Source organism: Mustelus asterias, chromosome 23 (genome assembly GCF_964213995.1).
Source record: "Mustelus asterias chromosome 23, sMusAst1.hap1.1, whole genome shotgun sequence".
NCBI classification, from domain to species: domain Eukaryota; kingdom Metazoa; phylum Chordata; class Chondrichthyes; order Carcharhiniformes; family Triakidae; genus Mustelus; species Mustelus asterias.
The window spans coordinates 40,711,182-40,733,018 of record NC_135823.1 but is presented as its reverse complement, the minus strand read 5'-3'; the positions used below and the strand labels follow the sequence as shown (position 1 = coordinate 40,733,018).

General features: G+C 42.0%; 2 protein-coding genes across 3 annotated transcripts in view; one reads left to right on the top strand and one right to left on the bottom strand.

Annotated features, from left to right (window-relative positions):
- Window positions 1-10,706, top strand: part of llgl1 (LLGL scribble cell polarity complex component 1) — a 100,252-nt gene extending 89,546 nt beyond the window's left edge. The window contains exons 18-23 of one of the 2 annotated variants that reach the window (XM_078240382.1): window positions 1,155-1,321; window positions 2,746-3,010; window positions 3,635-3,761; window positions 4,940-5,034; window positions 6,098-6,163; window positions 8,255-10,706. In XM_078240382.1, coding sequence (XP_078096508.1) covers window positions 1,155-1,321; window positions 2,746-3,010; window positions 3,635-3,761; window positions 4,940-5,034; window positions 6,098-6,135 — 692 coding nt within the window. In that variant the 3' untranslated portion in view covers window positions 6,136-6,163; window positions 8,255-10,706. Of the gene's footprint in view, window positions 1-1,154; window positions 1,322-2,745; window positions 3,011-3,634; window positions 3,762-4,939; window positions 5,035-6,039; window positions 6,164-8,254 lie in introns of both variants that reach the window. The other variant, XM_078240383.1, reaches the window with a different exon arrangement.
- A 4,130-nt stretch (window positions 10,707-14,836) lies between these two features.
- The window catches only part of flii (FLII actin remodeling protein), a 69,492-nt gene continuing 62,491 nt past the window's right edge, over window positions 14,837-21,837 (bottom strand). Inside the window, exons 28-30 of the mRNA XM_078240381.1 lie at window positions 21,285-21,390; window positions 18,504-18,569; window positions 14,837-15,634 (exon numbers count right to left, since the gene is read on the bottom strand). Coding sequence (XP_078096507.1) covers window positions 15,500-15,634; window positions 18,504-18,569; window positions 21,285-21,390 — 307 coding nt within the window. The 3' untranslated portion in view covers window positions 14,837-15,499. The remainder of the gene's footprint in view (window positions 15,635-18,503; window positions 18,570-21,284; window positions 21,391-21,837) is intronic.

Sequence of the window (21,837 nt, the reverse complement as noted above, 5' to 3'; positions counted from 1 at the left end):
TGCTAGTGGCACAAATAATAATAGAGATCATTACCTCTGGCTCTGCTTTTTAATTTTAACCCTTAGCTGTTCACATTATTTCAGCAGAACCACCTGAGTATCAATTGCACACGATTATAGGCAATAACTGATCTTCCCCTCTACTCTGAAATTCCTCCCCATCCCCAATTTAATTCTATGCTTTAGGTCTTTACTGCAAATTAACCCACAATTCTAAAGTAATGTTTTTGTCAAGTAGCACCTCTTGCCCTTACCTCACAAATTCCCTTGCACTCGGGTCAAGCTGCTCATCCGTACTCTAATTCATAGAAATCATAGAAACCCTACAGTGCAGAAGGAGGCCATTCGGCCCATCGAGTCTGCACAGACCACAATCCCACCCAGGCCCTACCCCCACATATTTACCCGCTAATCCCTCTAACCTACGCATCTCAGGACTCTAAGGGGCAATTTTTAACCTGGCCAATCAGCCTAACCCGCACATCTTTGGACTGTGGGAGGAAACCGGAGCACCCGGAGGAAACCCACACAGACACGAGTAGAATGTGCAAACTCCACACAGACAGTGACCCGAGCCGGGAACCGAACCCGGGACCCTGGAGCTGTGAAGCAGCAGTGCTAACCACTGTGCTACCGTGCCGCCCTTCACTTAGCTAATTCACTTAGCTTTACACGCTCTAGATTCTTTGCTTCATGTTAAACTAATGCTCTGTAAAAGAAATATTCATCAGCCAATCACTTTGGTCTGTCTACCTGCTGCTGCTCCCATCTGGGAAAAATGAAGACCCAGAGGTTCTGATACTTCCAGTAGGATAGATGAGGAAAATCTGTTTCAATTTGTGTTTGCAACATGGGACCATCAATATAATCTACCCATAATATATCCAAACAAATCTTAGAATGTCCTCTAAAGAATGTGAATATGGAACTTACTAGCAATTGGGCGGATGAAGCAGAGAACATTGATGCATTTAAGGAAGTTTGGGAAGAAATTAGAGGAATGAGGGCAGAATGGGAGGAGGCGTGTGGAGAATAACCATTGTCCTAACCTAATGGCCTCTGAGGTACTGTATATTCAATGGAGATTCATGATCCGTTCTACACTATCCAGTGGAAATAATTGGTTACCTTGTTCTTCCACACTGCAAATTTAGGTAAAGAAATTCAACTGATGCACAGAGCACCCGTGGTGTCGATTGCAGTGTTGGATGGACGAGGGAACCCACTCCCTGAACCATTTGAAGTGTCTCGTGATCTTGCCAAAGCCCCAGAGATGCAGGGCAGTCATTCTGTACTAATCATCTCTGAAGAACAGTTCAAGGTAACACACACAAGGCACAGAAGAAACTGTCTGGAGTAGTGGCCAGTGATCCTGGATCAGAAATTGCCTCAAAGAATAAATGTGCAATTCTCAGGATTAAGTTAAACCAACCAGAAACAAGGCACCAGAAACACTGAAATAGCAATTGAAAATAATTTAAACCAGGTAGCTGAGGATCTGGAGAGAGAATAGATAGATCCCAGATAAGAATGATTGCAGGATGGAAGTTAATCAGCATGTGGATATAGACCCAAAAAAATATGCATATACAGGAAATCCAGAACAGAAAAAAGCAAGCCTATATGGAGCCAATGTGGGAAATCTCCGTGTTAAGGTATGTGCACAAATGGTTAAAGCTTTAAAATAAGATGTAGGAACTAGAAATTGTGACAACAGGGTGCTGTGATGTAGTGAATCTAACTGGGGATGGTAACAAATTGAATGTACAGCAGTATCGAGTGAGAAGGTGGTGTAGCATCCAGATCTGGGTGAATGTAAAGTTAAAGAAGCTTATCCTCTGGAAAGATTCACAAAACTGTGCAAAGAACCCCAGGGGAAATCTGACTGATTTTAGTCGAGAGTTGCTACTTCTGGGTTTGCCTTCTGTCTACCCTCATCAAACTCGAGCTCATCCAAAACTCTATATCCAAACTCAACTTGGTCCTGTCATAATTGGCTCCTCACTGACCTACTTTTGGCTGCTAGCAGACGCAACTTTGATTTAATTTATTGTTCAACATCTTCATCCTTTTAAAATGTTTCCATGTTCTTATCCCTCTCTCTGCAACCTCCTTTTAAGCCCCACAACCTTCTGACAATGCATTTCTCAAGTTCTGTCCTCCCTCGTCCTCCAACCCCTTCATCTCACCATTGGTGCCAGGCCTTCAACTGCTTGGGCCTTGTGCTCTAGAATCTGCACCCCCCCCCCACCCAAACCTTTCCAGATGAACATGATTGTAAAACAGGTCTTCAGAGCCTCTAACTTGGATTTCTGAGTCCCCCAGGATAGTTGGGTAGGAGCTTAGGTTGATATATTTGATTTTTCCGGTCAGATTTATTCCTATCTGGTCAAACGCCAGTGCAATAAGTTACCATTTTACAAAAACAAGTTCTGAACTATCCCTGGTCATTGCTGCATTAATTGGAAATGAGTTGGGTTCCTGCTCCCAGTTGTACTGTGGACCCCACCACCAAATGACCCCTTTAATGGAAAACGTGTAGAGATTGGGTGAAGATGGGATCTGGATTAAATCCAGTGGTTAAATAGCCTCCTGAAACTTGCATCTGGATGTGCATAATGAATTGTGCAAGGCAGTGGAAGTTACCGTGGCCACTTCCTGACCACTCCAAAGAGGATTGGAGGATAGGGGGTCATTCCTTTGTCGTGGCATGGTATCTCATTAAAGCATTGATTTTGTGTGTAGGTGTTTACACTGCCGAGGGTGACTGCTAAAACAAAGTTCAAGCTCACTGCCCATGAAGGGTCCAGAGTGCGGAAATTGGGGTTAATGAATTTCCCCAGTATTGCCTCAGATGACTATTCGGAGAACTGTCTGGTGTGTTTAACGAACCTGGGAGACATTCACATCTTCACAATTCCAGGACTTCGGCCGCAGATTCGCTACGATTGCATAAGGAAGGAAGACATCAGTGGCATCGCTTCGTGTGTCTTCACAAAAACAGGCCAGGGTAACCGAGGGTTATGGAATTTTCAGTATATTCTCAGCAGCTTGTGGCATTTGCTGTATTGCAGTCACCCCCACCCCACCCGCCCCGGGCTAGGCTTCTCTTCAGCGAGGTTACTCTTTGACTATCAGGCTGGCACTGATTTTCTGCTGTGCTGCCATACAAATAATTTAGTACAAAACTTGCTTTCCCCTCATTCCCCATCAGTTAGGAACCTGATTAGGAATCCTGGAATCTTGAAGCACAGAGACCACTCAGCCCATGTATATGCTGGCTCTTTAAAAGAGCTATCTAATTAATCTCACTTCTCAGATTAGTGTAATTTTTTCAATGTTTTAAAGGGGTTAATTCAAAGCCTATTTTCATCGTTAAACTGTGGTATTGAGGTTAAACTATCTGCTAATCTGGAGTGAATGTATTCATTTGTATTGAGCTGAATTTTGGATGTGGAGACTGACTTTTGCCAAAATGTGTTTCCCATTGGTGTGTGAAAGGAATATGGGGCAACTAAGTGGCTGGGAGCTATGGAAACAAATTTTGAATTACCGACCCTTGAGTTGTAATTTCAGTGGACTTAACAGACAGTCCAGTTGCTCCTGTAGTGATTGATTGTTTTTGCTGTTTTAGGCTTTTACCTGATCTCTCCATCTGAGTTTGAACGATTCTCCCTATCTACCAAGAACATAACTGAGCCACATTGTGTGGTGGGCTGGGAAGGTCCGAGAGATCATTTGAGTCCAGTCACCAGTCTATGGTAAGTTGCAAATTAACAAATCAAATTGGGACTTTGCAGACAATTCTATCTGTGGAAGTGCCATTGTGATAAAGTGGGAGATGGAGGAGAGTTGTCAGTGTTGAGATGAAGCGTATCAATGCTAAGGAATGGTGAACAACCCTTTTCAGAAAGTGTGCTGGAAAAACTCAGCTCTTGCAGCGTCTGTGGAGAGAAAGAGTTAACACTTTTGAGTACAATACAACTCTTCTTTGGAACCCTTTTCCGATACCCATTATCAGGATCAAACATGCCAAGGTCGTCTTTAGCACAGTTTGATCTAAAGCTGCTTGTACATTGTGTTTGTGTGACCTTTCCATTTCTCTCATCAGCAGTCCTCATCGTCTTCCTCTAGATTTCATTCCTAGCAATGTTGTGATGTGCACTCAGGCTATCGCTAACAATTGACTGGTCGCTCCCTTTGTGCCTGACGGAGCCAAAACATTTATCTTTGTGTTCCTTGAAGCTCCCTTACTCTCCTGAACTAGGTTCAAACCCCACTCCAGCATTTGAGCATCATTCTGGTTGACGTTTCAAGGCTGGGGGGGATTGGGAAACTAGGAGCAGGAGTGGGCCATTTGAGCCTGCTGTGCCATTCATCTTGATCATAGCTGATCATATTCAATATCATGATCTTGCCATCCTCCCATATCCCTTGATCCCTTTAGCCCCAAGAGCTATATCTAATTTCTTCTTGAAATCAGACAACATTTTGGCCTCAACTACTTTCTGTGGTAGTGAATTCCACACATTCACCACCCTCTGGGTGAAGAAATTTCTCCTCACCTCGGTTCTAAAAAATTTACCCCTTATCCTCAAACTATAACCGTTATTTCTGGACTCCCCCTATCATTGGGAACAATCTTTCTGAATCTACCCTGTTAGAATTTTAGTTTCTGAGATCCCCTCTCACTCTGCTAAACTCAAAAGAATACAATCCTAATCGACTTATAGTCTGTCCTCGTATGACAGACCTGCCATCCCAGAAATCAGCCTGTTAAACCTTTGCTGTACTCCCTCTATAGCAAGGTCTTCCTTGTTTGATAGTTGCTTAAACCTCGTCTATAGCCATCTACAACTCTATGTTCTGTCTCAGGCCTAGTTGTTTATAACTGCACTTTTGCTTCCTGCACAAACAATTTTCCTTTCTAAATATTCAGCAATAACTTGCAAGGATCCCCCAAGATGAATCAAGCAAATGGAACTCATAAACTTCAGAACAAAGAGGAATGCAACTCATTGGGAGCTGCTGATGGTATGTTGTTGCTTCTTAGGGGAGCATTTTTTAACAGCCTGACAGAAGCCATGTGTTAATCGTTTATGGAATGGGTGAAGGAACTTTGAAAGTGAAGTTCCAGAGCAAAGAGTCCAACAGGCAGCCATAATAGAGTGGACCAGGAAATCTGTACAAGTGTTTAAACTGATCAACTAGTGGAAGTCAAGGTTGTGAAGATTGATTTTTAAATGCTGAGTGCAATGAACAGATTGTTCAAAGAGCCAATTTAAGCCTGAATGAAGTGGAGTGTGAAGGGAAGTTGGGTGAAATTCTCTCCAAATAGATTTGTAGACAAAAGAAGTGCTGAACATGATGTGCTGTCCTCTCCTGGTGACTGAAACAACAAAGGCTTTGGAAGCCTGTCTGGGTAAAGACTGCAGAGGGTGTCTGAGTTGATTTTGGATATAAAATATTGGCACAGTTAATCTAGAATATAGTCTATAGTGTGGGATTGGAGGATGCAGACTTGCACAAGTACTTTGGGGCTGATATGGAATAGACCTCTGAGAAACCTAATGTAGCAACTTGAATGCAACTGGTTTATTGTAATGAGATGCATTTTGTGGAGTGTAGGTTGTGGGACAGTAAGGTGGGTGATGAGGATATGTTCATTTGTTAAAGCAGGAAAATTCTAGAATCCTTGCAGTGCAGGAGGCCATTTGGCCCATCAAACCTGCACCAATGACAATCTCACCCAGGCCTATCCCAGTAACCCCACTAATCCCCCTGATACTAAGGGCCAATCAACCTAACTTGCTAAATATCAAATGAATCTAGAGGAATTGCTCTTTTTCTGGTAAATCAAATTGAAACCAAACATTTATCTCTAAGACCTGCGGTTGTCTTAATGTCTCATGTTAAGCTGTTAAAATCTGATGGGCAGTAGGAGATTCTGGAGCAGCATGAATGTATTGGGCCAAATGGTCTGTTTCTGTGCTGTAAATACTAACTTGGGTGTGAAGTTCCTGCTTGTTTTATGACCAGGAGTGCTTGAGGATTTACAACTAGCGTTGTCTCAGACTCCACTCGACTCTCCCAACAGCAGTGCTGACATCACACTGGACACAACGGGTGACCTGACAGTGGAGGACGTCAAAGATTATTTACCGTGAGTATAATGCCATAATTTTGGTGTTTGAAGTTGCACATTACTGTGTACCTACAGGTGGGGTCTGAGCCTTGCTTTGTTTGTGGTCTGTTTCTTATGGCCTTACTGTGGATCTGGCTTTATTCATTTCCTTTTGAAGGGGATTGGTGTGTCCTATATATTAAAGCATGTGGATCCAATTAAAGATGGTACTGTGATTTAGTTCAGTGGAGATTTTGTTGCTGTGTGTGCAAAAGCCATGTTGGCATGGCAACAAGAGGGCCCACTGCCAAGCTAATTCACCATTTTAAATCTGAATGCTGTGACTTCAAATGGCTTTGCTCATGAAATGTGACATCGCCGCAAGAAGTTTGAATGGAAAATTACTGTGATAAGGTTACAGGGGCACAGGAATGGGCAGTGGTTTAAAATAATGAAGGGAAAAAAGACACTTGACACCAATTTTATTAACAAATGAATTGGAAAACAGGATTTGAAGCTGTTGGCCAGGAACAGTTGGTGCCTGGCATTGTCACTTGGCTGCTTAACGTGTCAGAAGAATTGCAGTTTCAGTACTTGCTGTCTGGCAAACAACATTCGGTAGCCTCATACCCAAAACCTACTTTTGATCTCACTACTCCCTCGAATAAATGACAAAAATAATAAACCCTGGAATATAGAAAGGAGACGCGGATGTATTTTTCTGCAGCCAAACTGTGCCACTGGCTTGGCAATGAGTTACCACCACCTGTGGCTGATGTAAGGTGTGCCACTGCCCAGCCCTGCAGCCCAGTCTCTACTTCAATACCAGATGCTGACTGAGACACCTGTGGGATGTTGGAATTGCGCACTGGTTCTTGAGTTGTGTGTGAATGATGAAATTCTCCTATTACCAATCACTCCTGCAGTAAAGTGTATATTTATGGAGGATAAGTCGTCAAATGATCTTGTCCCAACCCTTTATTATGTTGGCAAATGAGAGGCCATTTATGACTGGAAAGATTAGCCTTTCTACCTGAGGAGGACTGCAATAATTTACAGAAGAGCATTAATAAACTTGCAGAATGGACAAATAACTGGCAAATGAAGTTCACCTAACTGAGGGGGTACATTTTTGGTAGGAAGAATGGGTGGCTACTTAAAGGTACAAGTCTAGGTGTGATAAAGAAACAAGGGGATCTCTGAATACTTGCACTGCGGATTAGCAAGGCCATTTTTTTTTTTTGGAAAGAAAAACAAACCAAGAACTCTGCTTTGTTTCCAGAGAGAGAATTGGAAAGTGGGGAAGTTATGCTGAATCTGTATCGAATCTTGGTTAAACCACATTGTAATACATGGAGTTATATAGAGATGTGATACATGTAGATGTAGAAGCATTGGAGAGGATGCAGAGAAGATTTACATGGCTGATACCAGAAATATGTGAGCATACGCCCCTGGAAAAGATTGGCTGAGTGTCTCTTTTTTTTCTTGTAAAACATTTGAGGGTTGATCTAATAATGGAGGTCTTTAAAATAATGAAAGGTTTTGATAGTGGATACAGAGACTATCATTTATGGAGATATAAGAAAGTCACCAAGAACCCCCCCCAATAAAAAAATTGAAGAGAATTCTTTACCAAAGTGTGAAAAGAATATGGAATGTGCTACCACGGAGTAGTTCATGCAAATAGTATCATACACTTGATACTATTGCTAGTGGGATTGTTGTCAATGCAGCCCCGATGAGCCAAATGGCCTCTATCAGCACTGTAGTAGCGATTCTATGATTTCTAGACAAACCTAGAAGGGGGAAGGAAATAGAGATGATTAAAAAATATATAGGTGTGGGTGAGGAAAGATGGGAGATGGCTTGAGTGGAGCATAAACACCGAGGTACAGGTTTGGCCAAATGACATGTTTCTGTGCCCCATATGCTATGCAATTAGTAACATTTTTTGTTCCGTATTTCTGGATATAAATGCTAGCATTCATTAGCCTTTCTGATCTTTTTGTGCCTCTCAGCCTCTTTGTTTCTAGTAGTTTTGGAATTAGCAGAGGACTGAAATGCATGTTGAAATCGAATGAAAGAATTTTTGTACCCTTATAATTTAGAATGTTTTCCACTTTTCAGGGAATGTTAGCAGAAAGAGATTGGTCTGAAGACACCTTGTGATCTTGTGTGATTGGTTGGCTTAGCAGAAAGGGAATTTTACCAGCATTAACAGCCCAAGCTTCACACTGGGATCAGGGCCGTTGATGTGGATTGTGGTTTGAATTGTCACATCTTCAGTGCCAAAAGACAACGATTTTTTTAAAGAGGGATCTGGTCTGAATCTACATACCAGCTGCCTGCCTGCACCAATACAAAGCCTCTTGCAACACTAAACGAGTAATGTTATAAAACTGACTTCTGAAGACAGATCACCTTAGTACTATAGGACTATTTTCAATCTTTACTTATCACATGAAGGAAAAACAAATCTGGGAAACGTTTGATCATCTCAAGTTTGTACTTTTATTTTCCACATTCTTTCCTGGGCGAGGACCAATTTTTGAAGATGGCGTCATTCTCATTTGTTCCCCAATGCACTGAAATGCAATCAGAAACGACTGGGATCTTTTGCCTTCCAAGAACCTTTTGCAACTCTACTTGCTGCATTCTATGTAGTTTTGTATACTAATCTCAATGAATTTGAAGTAATAGGGCACTTCTACAGTTCAATGATGAGTCAAGTTCTCTTCAAAATAGTTTGCTTTTAGAAATGTCCTAACTTTACAATTGTGGTTTATTGTTAATTGGGTGTCAGAGGAGCACACGTTGAAGAAAAGATCCACATCTTTATATCTGATTGGGATTCATAATACAAGGAACTCATTTTATGCAGACCAGATTCTGCCGAACTTTGCTCTACTATAACCAGTTGGATAATGTGAACTTCTGCCTCTTTGAAGGAGCCCAGTGAATACATGTCTTTTCTCCTTCAGGGGAGTTGCCTGGCCTATGATCAGCTTGTCTGTCTTGTGACATTTGGCAAGATCAGACACTGAAAGGAGTTATGCCCAATTCTGTGCAGTCTGCTTCTGAATATATTGTTGCTGCCCTCATCTGTATAAGTTTAATTATGGACTCTACATTTTAACCACTTTTTGAAATGAGATTATGTAAAATGATGTCCCATGAAGTCTAAAGTGTAATCACCAATACATTTGCATCTTGAGTAACTCAGCTTGGTGTGGGTCACCCCACCTCACATTCTCTAGCACCAATTTTGTATAGATGACAGCTGGTGAGTTTTAACTTGTTTTTAATATACTGCACAGTTTTCAGCAGTTAAATTTCAGCAACTTGTCTGTCTCTCCCACTACCCCCACGGAAAATAAGGAATTGATATTTCTGGGTTCTCATTTGTTCCGGTGTTTATCATGAGATGAAATTGAAAATATTTGTACTGCAGTTTTTCTCAACTGTTTCTACATGATACAAGTTTTAAAGGTGTTTTTGCTCTAAGTAAGCAAGCCTGTTGAGAGAAAAGATCTAGAATTGTTTTCAAAGTTTGAGTATCTTAAATTATCTAATCATGTTTAAGCCTTTTCTGTCAGTTGATGAGTCAATTTTCCTGATAATTAGAAAAGTCGAGTGAGGCAGTGGTTGTGCTTCCAGTAGATGTCACTTCTGTAGACTGACAGACGCAGGGTAGAGACCCCTAGTGGTGATGGGGTGCTGCACTGGTATGTTTTTTTATTACTCACTCCCCTTGTAAATATTATTTCTTGTCAAACTGATAGTTTGAGCAAAATGGTACCATGTATTTGTAAATATGCCTCCTTTATTGTTGAAGGATCATCTTTTGCGATTTCTACAAGGTCCTCCACAGGATTAACCTCGTGTGGAAAGCAGTCAGCATTTATTTCTTTCTGTTCATCTTTACTTTGAAGATTATGGGAGGTTATTTTGATATTGACACCACACAGACTCTATGAAACCTTGTAATTTTTAAAAAAGATTTGTGCTGTTTACAGTAACATTTTCTAGTAGAATGTGTTCAGTTACAGAAAAGCTCAGTTACATTATCTAATGGATTTTGCTTTTAACAGTAATAAAGCATTTTGTCACCTATGACTGTTAATTCACTGTCTTTTTCAATGCAGCAATGGGGATAGGTCTATGGGAGATGTGCAACTGGTGAATTGGTAATGAGGGAATGGACCCAGAATGATCAGAGGAATAAATTGGGAACTCAGATATTTTGGGTATTGGAATGTGCATGATTTACTCCTGTGGTGGGCAACATGAGGCCCATCAGGTTCTGAGTGGGGCCCACAAGACATTTTGTTGACTGTTGCCACATTCTGCTGGTTTCTGTATGTGGAGCTTTTTCCTACCAGTATGACTGAAGGGATGTGCAGGTAAAATAGGCACATGAAGTGAGGTGACTGGGAGCCTTGCATTCCTTTTACGGCCATTCAAGCATAAATATTTTTGTTTTTTATACTTGAAGTTGGATGATTCTATTAATAAATCAAGTATTTTCTATAACTTGTATTTGGTGTACATTGAATAAAATTGAATATATTTAAAGGTCGTAGCTCGTGAACAAGCCTTCAGTCTTGCTGCCCATTCACTAGCCTAGGTTGCCCATCACTGATTTCCTCTAACTTGAGGCAGACTATAACATACAAGACACTAGAAAGGACAGAGAAATTAGATTACTCTGGTTGCAGCACCAGATGACTAGATATGCTGCCTGCACTCATTTTCATTTTATCTCAACACTTCTGTGGAATATTCACGACTTGACAGTGCAGAAAACTTTAACCTGTTTGTTCCCATCCTTCCAGAATACTTTTCCTACTATCCATTACAGATTGAGGGGGAAAATCTCCCCAGCCCATGTGCTGCTCTAGCAGAGGCCATTTTGTGAGCTGGGTGCCTGGTGCTCCGCACATCTCCCAGACGACGATCTGCAGTGTTGGAGCGGATTTCACAATTTAAATTTGCATCTGATTAGCAGGCCTGAAGTCTCCGGGCCTGCTAGCATTTATTCTTTCCCCCTCTTCTCTCTTTCCCCCCCCCCCCCCCAAAAGAATGGTTCACTCCAGTGGGGTTTACAATAGTGCCCCACAAATGATTTGGGGGGGGGGGGGGGGGAAGAGAAAGAGGGGAGAGAGAGAGAGGAAAGTGGCCAATCCTCCTGGAAGGGGCACAGGCCATTGAGGGTGCATGCCCCTCTTGGAGGTAAGGGTTGCCCCCAGACAATGCCAGCTGGGGCACCTTGGCACTGCCTACAAGGCATCAGGCAGCACCAGAGGGTCCTGCTGCCACTCTGCCAGAGAATTGCAGGCAGAGGGAGAGAGGACAGTGATTGGGGGGGGAATGTAGGAAAGACATCAGGGCTTGCTTGTGGCGGTCCAGAAGGCCAGCAAGCCAAAGGGGGGGGGGGCTGTCAGGGGGGCAGTGATGAGGGGTTGTAGGCTGGCACTTTGGGGCTATTGAGCATATGCTCATCAGGCCACTGACAGCGCTATGCTGCCAGCCTCTCCAGTGGGAATAGGCCCTGCACCCTGATTTTCAGAGTGAATCACACTAGAGGACGCTGCAGTGCTCAGATTGTTTGAAAATCACACTTAAATAGCTGAAGTTACTCCAGTTTCTCACAAATTGGGGACTTCAAATTTTGTGGGAGCATCCCAGCCTTGGTGTTTGCTTACACCAAAGTCTACCTGTCTGTTCAATGTCAAGAATACCTAATACTGCACTCAGGTTCGTGGGAGTGTTCATGGCCTCATTTGAGGTGAGACCAATTCCAAGTGCTGTCCTAATGCTGTAGTGCTTAGGATGAATGTTATAAAAACAGACCCTTCACAGCATTGCTTTCTATTTAAATTTTGGAAACTGCTTTTTTTCTTGAAACCGAGCTGGAGTGGCAATAGGTTAAGAACATAACTAGGAGCAGGAGTAGGCCATCAGGCCCCTTGAGCCTGCTCTGCCATTCAATAAGATCATGGCTGATCTTTTTGTGGATTCAGCTCCACTTACCTGCCCACTCACCATAACCCTTCCTTTATTGTTCAAAAATATATCTCTCCTCGCCTTAAAAACATTCAATGAGGTAGCCTCAACTGCTTCACTGGGCAGGGAATTCCACAGATCCACAATCCTTTTGTGTGAAGTTCCTCCTCAACTCAGTCCTAAATCTGCTCCCCCTTATTGAGGCTCTGCCCCCTAGTTCTAGTTTCACCTGCCAGTGGAAGCAACTTCCCTGCATAATCTAATGTTTCTCTAAGATCTGCCCTCATTCTTCTGAATTCCAATGAGTATAGCCCCAGTCTAACTCGGTCTCTCCTCATAAACCATCTCATACTCCAGAATCAACCTAGTGATTTTCCTCTGCACCCCCTCCAGTGCCAGTATATCCTTGAGACCAAAACTGTACGCAGTACTCAGGTGTGGCCTCATCCAGCACCTTATACAGCTGCAACATAACCTCCCTGTTTTTAAACTCCATCTGTTCTGGCAATGAAGGACAAAATTCTTTTTGCCTTCTTAATTACCTGTAAACCAACTCCTTGAGATTCCTGCACAAGGACACCCAGGTCCCTCTGCACAGCAGCATGCTGCAATTTTTTACTATTTAAATAATAATCCATTTTGCTGCTGTTCCTACCAAAATGGATGACCTCACATTTACCAACATTGTACTCAATCTGCCAGACCCTTGCCCACTCCTTGGATCATCTATATCCCTTTGCAGACTTTCAGCATCCTCTGCACACTTTGCTCTGCCACTCATCTTAGTGTCATCTGCGAATTTTGACACATTACACTTTGGTCCCCTACTCCAAATCATCTATGTAAATCGTAAACAATTGCAGTCCCAACACTGCTCCCTGAGGCACACCACTAGTCCCTGATCGCCAACCAGAAAAACACCCATTTGCCCCCATTCTTTGCGTTGTTAGTTAACCAATCCTCTATACATGCTAATACATTACACGTAACACCACGCACCTTTATCTTGTGCAGTAGTCTTTGGTGTGGCATCTTATCAAATGCCTTCTGGAAATGCAGATACACCACATCCACAGGTTCCCCATTGTCCACTGCACATGTAATGGTTTCAAAGAATTCCACCAAATTAGTCAAACATGACCTGCCCTTTATGAACCCATGCTGTCTTACCAATGGGATAATTTATATCCAGATATCTTGCTATTTCTTCCTTGATAGATTCAAGTATTTTCCCTACTACAGAAGTTAAGCTAAGTGGCCTATAGTTACCTGCCTTTTGTCTACCTCCTTTTTTAAACATTTGCTATTTTCCAATCTGCAGGAACCACCCCATGAATTTTGGTAAATTACCACTAGTGCATTTGCTATTTCTCCTGCCATCTCTTCGTACCCTGGGATGCATTCCATCAGGACCAGGAGCCTTGTCTACCATTAGCCCCATTAACTTGCCCAGTACTACCTCTTTCGTGATAATAGTTTCTAGGTCCTCACCTGCCATAGCCTTCCTGTCGTCAATTTTTGGCATATTAGTTGTGTCTTCCACTGTGAAGACTGACACAAAATACCTGTTCAATGCCTCAGCCATTTTCTCATTTCCAGTTATTACATTTCCCTTATCCTCCAAGGACCAATGTTTTACTTTAGCTGCTCTTTTTCGTTTCATATAAAATAGGTTGCTATTACCAGACAGGAAGGAGGAAAAAGACTTCAATTTCATTCTGGCATATGCCCTTCTCTGATCTAGAAAGCCTCATTTTCTGGATGTATGTTTCACTTCAATGACTGACTTTAGGTTCTGTAAAAAGGGACACCCAGGAAACACTGATTAAAATCTGCTGCAATAGATAGATGAAAGATGACAAGCCTTTTAATGCAAGGCAGGGACCTATGGCTGTGTCTTTGTTGAATTCTGGGGTTTGTGGATTAGGCAGATTATTTTGAGCTGACAATGAGAAGCAATCTATTCCATTTTTTTAAATCACTTACACTGCCCTGACTTTGTGTAGTAATATGCATTCTAATCCAATTGGCAAGTGTCATTTTACTGCCAAGGGCTGATGAGAATTTTGTCCATGCATCAAGTTAACTTTGCACAACTAGCATAGATTTGACCTCAGTTCCACTTTGCACCACCCACCCAGGGATGTAATTCTTCAAGGTTTTGGCACATACTCTTACACTGCTTCAACATGTTTTCTTACAAATCAAAGTAACTGTTATGTGTGGCCTTTATCTTAAAGTAAATCTGTGCTCTGGATGGATTGTGCCAGGACAGTAACTGATGTCATCAAACTTTTTCCAGATCTTGGTTTAAAAGCAATTACTTCATTTGAAATCTCTGCGTTTGAATATAGGACCACTGGCCTCATCAAGCTCAATCTCTGGAGCTACACCCAATGGACAAACTTACCTGCCAGTGATAGAAGTGATATTCATGTTCTTTTTTAAATAGCTGTCCTTTCTGGCACACCACACATGACAAGTGTTAAGAGGGAATTTGTTCATATCTGCACAGGTAGGTTCCTCAAATGTAGCAGCATGAAGCGTGCATTTTTTTTAAAGAACACTGCAGTAGAGAATTAGCAATTGGAAATGCCAATTACATAAGCAATTTCTTCCCCATGAAACTACTACTATTACCCTATCCAGACATAGTATTAAAAATGGATGTTAATCATATGAAAATCAATATACAGTTCAAGATGCTGTTGTTTCATAACCTTTAACAGTGCAGTGCTTTGTAGTTTTGCAACATAACAGCATATGTAACAATTGTCATTGACAATAAGCTCAGGCATAATATGCACAGGGATCAAGTTTTAAGACACTTTTTTCTGACCTTAAGTTAAGCAATGCTTTAACTTTGGCACTAATTGCTCTTCTCTCCAGAAAATGGCCACCTGGCAAGGATAAGCTGTGGGGCAATTTAATGGTTTTACCTGCTACGATCCAGGGAGGCTGTCTGGCTAAAAACTTTTCTCACCCATCATTACTTCTGAAAGCATTAAACCGATCCCGTTACCTTTCTTGATGTGCAACTATGGTTTGCAGACCTGGCACAGCAAGGTCACAATTGGCCCAGAGCATAAAGTTGTGGGGTCCATTCACACAGCACTAATACAGAAAGTTAATGATGAGAATGCACCAGATGTATTCTGCACCCCCTCATAAGTGCTGTAAGAACCGTTACCCTAACAGGCCAATCGGCAAGCCTTCACCTGCAGTAACTGACTGTTCTAATTAGCCTTTAGGAAGTTGAGCAAATTATTTTTGCTTTAAAAAGCTCAGGAGGCAAACCTTCAGACATCCCCTCGTTCTTGAACCTTTGTTGAAACCCCTTTAATATATTAAAAATATGACAGCATCCTAAGCAAGTGGTTTTTTGAAGTTGCCCCAAGCATGAAAGCAACGTGTAAAGTTATGGGGTTCATTCCCTTTGCGGACGAGTCGTAGTTTACGTGGGTGATCACTGTCTTTGGCTCTCATGTGCTGGATGTAAACCTAAAAAGCAAAAAAACTCCATCAGATCAATGGAAACACTCAGATTAGGCAGCAAATGAGTCTATTATTGATCTTAACCAATTCAGTTTGAGCCCAGTGTTTCCTGATACATTACTAAATGCATAATTCAACAACAGTCAGCCTTCTCCTATTTTGATATGAACCCAACAGACTCTTCAACCTAGGAAGACATCACAGCTAGACTGATTCTTTCCTATCACAATATTTACATAAACTGGAGGTTGACCAGTAACCCTGGTTAATACTTTTCCTGTTAGTGGCTCTCCCATAACACCATGGACCACAATGTTTTTTTTTCCCCCCAACTTATTTTAAATAATGGCAAACAACAAGTATAATTCCCTGTAAAAAGCACCTTAGTCATCAAGATAGAGTTAGATTTGGTATTGTGTAATGAGGGATTAATTGATGACCTCATAGTTAAGGATCCTCTAGGGAGTAGTGAACATAGTATGATAGAAGTCAAAATTCAGTTTGCAGGTGAGAAAGTGGAGTCCCACACTAGCGTTATGGAACTAAACAAAGAAAATTAGAGGCATGATGACAGATTTGGCCTGAGTAGAGTGGGCAGGAAGGCTGAAAGGTAGGACAGCGGATGAGCAGTGGCAGTTGTTTGAGATACTCAAGTCCTCACAACTAAAATATATCCCAGTGAGGAAGAAGATGGGAAGGGGGGTAAAAAACATCCATGGCTAAACAGAGGTCAAGGACAATATAAAGACAAACTAAAGTATACCATATTGCAAAGGCCAGTGTGGCAGGCTGGAAGATTGAGAATCTTTCAAACAAAGGAATACTTTAAAAAAATAAGAGCGGAGGTAAATTACAAAAGAAAACTAGCGCAAAATATCAAGGATAACAAAACTTCTATAGGTATATAAAAAGGGAGGAGAGTCACTAGGGTGAAGATGAAACCAGAGAGTTAATAGCGGGGAGCACAAATGGCAGAGATGCTAAATAAATATTTTGCCTCAGTTTTCATGGAGGACACTAGTACCATTCCTATAGGGACAGGCAAGTCAGAGGCAATAGAAAGGGTAGAACTTAGAACAATCAAATCTATTGGGATTGAGGGCAGGTAAGTCCCTCTGGGCCTGATGGTCTACATCCTAGGGTATTAAAGAAAGTGGTGGCAGAGAGAGTGGATCCATGTCCCCTGGACACGGGAAAGGTTCTAATGGATTGGAAAAATGCTAATGTAATGCCCTTATTCAAAAAGAGAGGGAGGTAAAATGTGGGAAATTACAAACCAGTTAAAACATGTGTTGTTGGAAGAGTGTTAGAATCAATTATCAAGGAAGTAATATCAGGACATTTGGAAACGCTATCCAGAGTCAGCATGAAAGGCAAATCATGTTTGACTAAGTTCTTCGAGGATGTAACAAGCAAAATGCATAATGGGGATCCTGTAGATGTAGTATATCTGGACTTCCAGAAGGCGTTTTGATAAGGGGCCGCACAAAAGATTAATTCATAAGGTTAGATCACATGGGATTAGGGGTAATTTATTATCTTGGATAGGTGACTGGCTGACGGACAGAAGACAGTAGGGATAAATGGGGTTTTTCTGGATGGCAAGAAGTAACTAGTGAGGTGCCACAGGGTTCAGTCCTTGGGCCCCTGCTATTTACAATCTATATTAATGACTTGGATACAAGGATAGAAGGCTCTATAGCCAAATTTGCAGATGACACAAAAATAGGCAGGAAAGTAATTGCAATGAGGAAATAAACTTAAATGGATATAGATAGGTTAGGAGAGTGGGCCAAAATATGGAAGATGGAGTTTAACGTGGATAAGTGTGAGGTCATGCATTTTGGTTGGAAAAATGGGAAGGCGGCTTATTATCTAAATGGGGAGAGGCTTTGGGGATGCTCTGGTGCAGAGGGATCTGGGTGTCCTCGTTCATGAGTCACAAAAGTAGCATGCAGGTACAGCAGATAAGAAAGCAACTGGAATGTTGGCATTTATAACTAAAGGAATAGAATATAAAGGTGAGGAAGTATTGTTGCAACTATACAAGGCATTGGTGAGGCCGCACTTGGAGCATTCTGCACAGTTTTGGTCCCCTTATTTGAGAAAAGATGTAGTGGCATTGGAGGCAGTTCAGAGGAGGTTCACTAGATTGATTCCAGAGATGAGGGGTTTGTCGTATGAAGAGAGATTGAACAGTTTAGGGCCTATACTCTCTGGAATTTAGATGAATGAGGGGAGATCAAATTGAGGTATACAAGATGATAAACGGTGTGAATAAAGTAGACGTGGAGCGGATGTTTCTGCTGGTGGGGCATTCTAGAACGAGAGGTCATAAATTTAAAACAGTTGAGAAACAACTACTCCCAAAGAGTTGTGAATCTGTGGAATACGCTACCCCAAAGTGCAGTGGATGCTAGGACAGTGAGTAAATTGGAGGAGTTAGACAGATTTTTAATTTGTAGTGGGGAGAAGGCAGGAAAAAGGGGGATGAGGAGCATATCAGCCATGATCGAATGGCCTAAATCTGCTCCTATATCTTATGAACTTATGAAGGACATGTTCACTTTAATTTAAGTTCTCTAATGAAGTGACTGATCAAGATTAGTTATTTTCCCAGAGAATGGTGAACCTTTGGACAGGCTGCAGGGTTGGATGGTAGATGTTAATTCTGGTTGAATTCTGATTGAATTCAGGGCCAGTGTGATCCTGGACGAGTTAGAGAATCCTAGATGAAGCCTAGATGTGATCCTAGATGAGTTAGAGAAGCCTTCCTAGTTTCCTCTGCTCATTCTCTTCACACTGCCCTGCCCAATTACCAAAATTGCTCTGAGTACAGGGCTCTTTCCTTTCAGTCATTAAGTTCAAGGTTTACCTGGCATGCTTTAAGGCTTAGTTTGATTTCCACCTGACTGGTCTGTGTTCCCACCCACATGTAAACCTGAAAAGACAGAAAAGCATCATTAGAATCATAGAAACCCTACAGTGCAGAAGGAGGCCATTCGGCCCATCGAGTCTGCACCGACCACAATCCCACCCAGGCTCTACCCCCACATATTTACCCACTAATCCCGCTAACCTACACATCTCAGAACTCTAAGGGGCAATTTTTTTAACCTGGCCAATCAACCTAACCCGCACATCTTTGGACTTATTGAGGAGTTGAGCTGATATTGGATAAACAGCAGGATTTTCATATTGTCAGTCAGAGAACAAGGAACAGTACAGCACAGGAACGGGCAGCCTTTGGCCCACCAAGCCTACCCTGACACATGGAGCCTTTCTAAACTAAGGCCCTTTTGCATCTACGTGTTGTGTATCCCTTTATTCTCAGCCTATTCACTTATCTGTCAAGATGTCTCTTAAATATTGCTATTGTCTGTTTTTACCACCTCTGGCAGTGCATTCCAGGCACTTACCATCCTGTGTATTAAAAAAACCTTGCCTTTCGCATTGGCCTTAAAAGGCACACACACACACCCCCCCCCCCACATAATAAAACTCAATTTTATCTATCAGATTGCCCCTTAGCCTCTGACGTTCAAGTGAAAACAAACCAAGTTTGTCCAATCTCTCCTCATAGCTAATACCCTCTAACCAGGCAATATCCTGGTAAATCTTTTCTGTACCCTTTCTAAAGCTTCCCCATCCTTCTGGTAGTGTGGCGACCAGAACTGTACACAATATTCTAAAAATTGGCCTAACTAAACTTTAAAACAGCTGCAACATGACTTGCCAATTTTTATACTCTATGCTCTGACCAATGAAGGCAAGCATGCCATATGCCTGCCTGACCACCTTATTCACTTGTGTTGCCACTTTTAGGGAACGGTGAACCTGTTCACCTAGATCCCTCTGCTAATGCTTCTAAGCATTCTGCGATCCTTCCCTACTGCATTAGACCTATCAAAATGCACCACCTCGCATTTGTCTGGATTAAATTAAATCTTCTATTCTCCACCCAGGTCTCCAGCTTATCTGTATCATCTGGCAATCATCCTCACTATCTGCAGCTACCCTTTTGTGATGTCCACAAAGGGGTAACTGCCCACCTACATCCTCCTCCAAATCATTTATATGTATATATACTGCAAACAGGGGTCCCAGCACTAAGCTGTATCCATTTTACCAGCTCACAATGCATCTTCTGTGTCAGCCTGCTATGAGAGACCTTATCAAAGGCCTTGCTAAAATCCCTGTAGGCAACATCCACCACCCTGCCCTCAATCATCTTTGTCACTTCCTTAATTTCCCTACCACTGATGCAAGACTCACCGGCCTGTAACGTCCTGGATTATTCCTGTTTTTCTTCTTAAAGGAACAACAGTGGCTGTTCTCCCGTCCTCTGGGACCTCTCCTGTCAAAGGTTTCATACAAGGCCCCAATAATTTTGTCTGTCACCTCCTTCAATATTCTGGGATAGATGCCATCAGGTCTTGGGGACTTGGTGTTTTTCAAAACACCCAACACCTTTTTCATATCAACATACCCCAATCTAGACTCACCTTCCACCGTATCCTTCTCCTTTGTGAATACCGATGCAAAGTATTTGTTAAGGACCTCACCCACTTTCTCCAGATCCACATACAAATTCCCTCCTTTGTCTCTGAGTGGACCTACCCTTTCCCTAGCTACCCTCTTGTTCCTTATACAAGTGTAAAAAGCAAACAGGATTAAGGAGAATCCCAAGGCAAAGGGCATTTTTTATGGCCCCTTTTAGCCCTCCTAACTCCTTGTTTAAATTCTTTCCTGCTTTCTTTATATTCTTCAAGGACTCTGTTTTCAGTTTCCTAAACCTTACGTATGCCTCTTTTCTTTTGACTAAGCTCAATTTCTCTCGTCATTCTGAATCTTGCCATCCTCACCCTTCATTTTCACAGGAACATGTTGGTCCTGAACAAAATATTCCCACATGACAAATGTGAAATTACCCTCAACAGCCACCCCCAACCTACATAATCCTGCCTAATATTGTTGTAGTTAGTTTTTGCAGGACTGTCTCACTCTTCCTAGTTTGAACATTCAAAACAATACTGGGGTATGGTTAATGAGCACCTACTGCGTGCCATTGTAATTGCCCTAGGCAGTTGTAGCCTATGCAACTAGCACCAAACCCAATTCTGGCCACAATCTCACTTGCTAACAGGATTATTAAACAAAAGCACCTAATACACCTGGTCTCAACCAGTTCAGCACAAACCAGAGACCCTCTGGGTTTGCAGGACTCATTTACACTGCTTCAAAATTTGGTCATTCATAAATATTTAATGTTTAAATGTACACATGTAGGAATCATTTGATTTCTAAATATCAATATATTTGACACCACTAGAATCATGTCCTTGCAGATCAGTATTTTCAGCTGACTCACAACCATTCAGCACCCTCCAATATTGACTTCTTCCCATGCACTTGATAATCTATCATTTTGTATGTAGCCTTATTGAAGATGTCAGTGAATGTGTGGGTGACACATCCTCACCATGGCTGAAAGAACACACTCCACCTCAACATATGCCTGTCCAGGACATCAGAATTTAACTGGATGAGTCGTCTTGTGGTAGACTACAAATACATTTCACCAGCTTTAAAGGCCCAGTGTTCAGTGCCACTGCCCTGATTTGCCTGCTATAGCTTTGTGGTTATGTTCACCAACCTCTTTTCCATTGTCGAGTAGCATGATGTCATCATCTGCAAGATCATCCTGACAGAAATCAGAGCACTTCTCCGACACAGAGAAATAACCCTTTTCATTGGAACACCTCAAAGGAAGAAATGAAAGAGTAAATGATGCATTCCATCAGAGTGTGCTCATTTTTCACATAGAAATTGAGAAAGTGAAATCAGTGTTTATCAAACTGGAATCTGTAAAGACTTCCCAGGGTCTGCAAAAAGTCAAGCAGTACACAAATAGATGGGCATGGTGTTAGCCAGAAGCAGAAAGAGCTCCTTTGACTGAGAACCTCTGGACTAAATAAACCACCAATAACTAAGCTGTATTCATAGAATCATAGAAAACCTACAGTGCAGAAAGAGGCCATTCGGCCCATCGAGTCTGCACCGACCACAATCCCACCCAGGCCCTACCCCCATATCCCTACATATTTTACCCGCTAATCCCTCTAATCTACGCATCCCAGGACACTAAGGGGCAATTTTAGCATGGCCAATCAACCTAACCCGCACATCTTTGGACTGTGGGAGGAAAC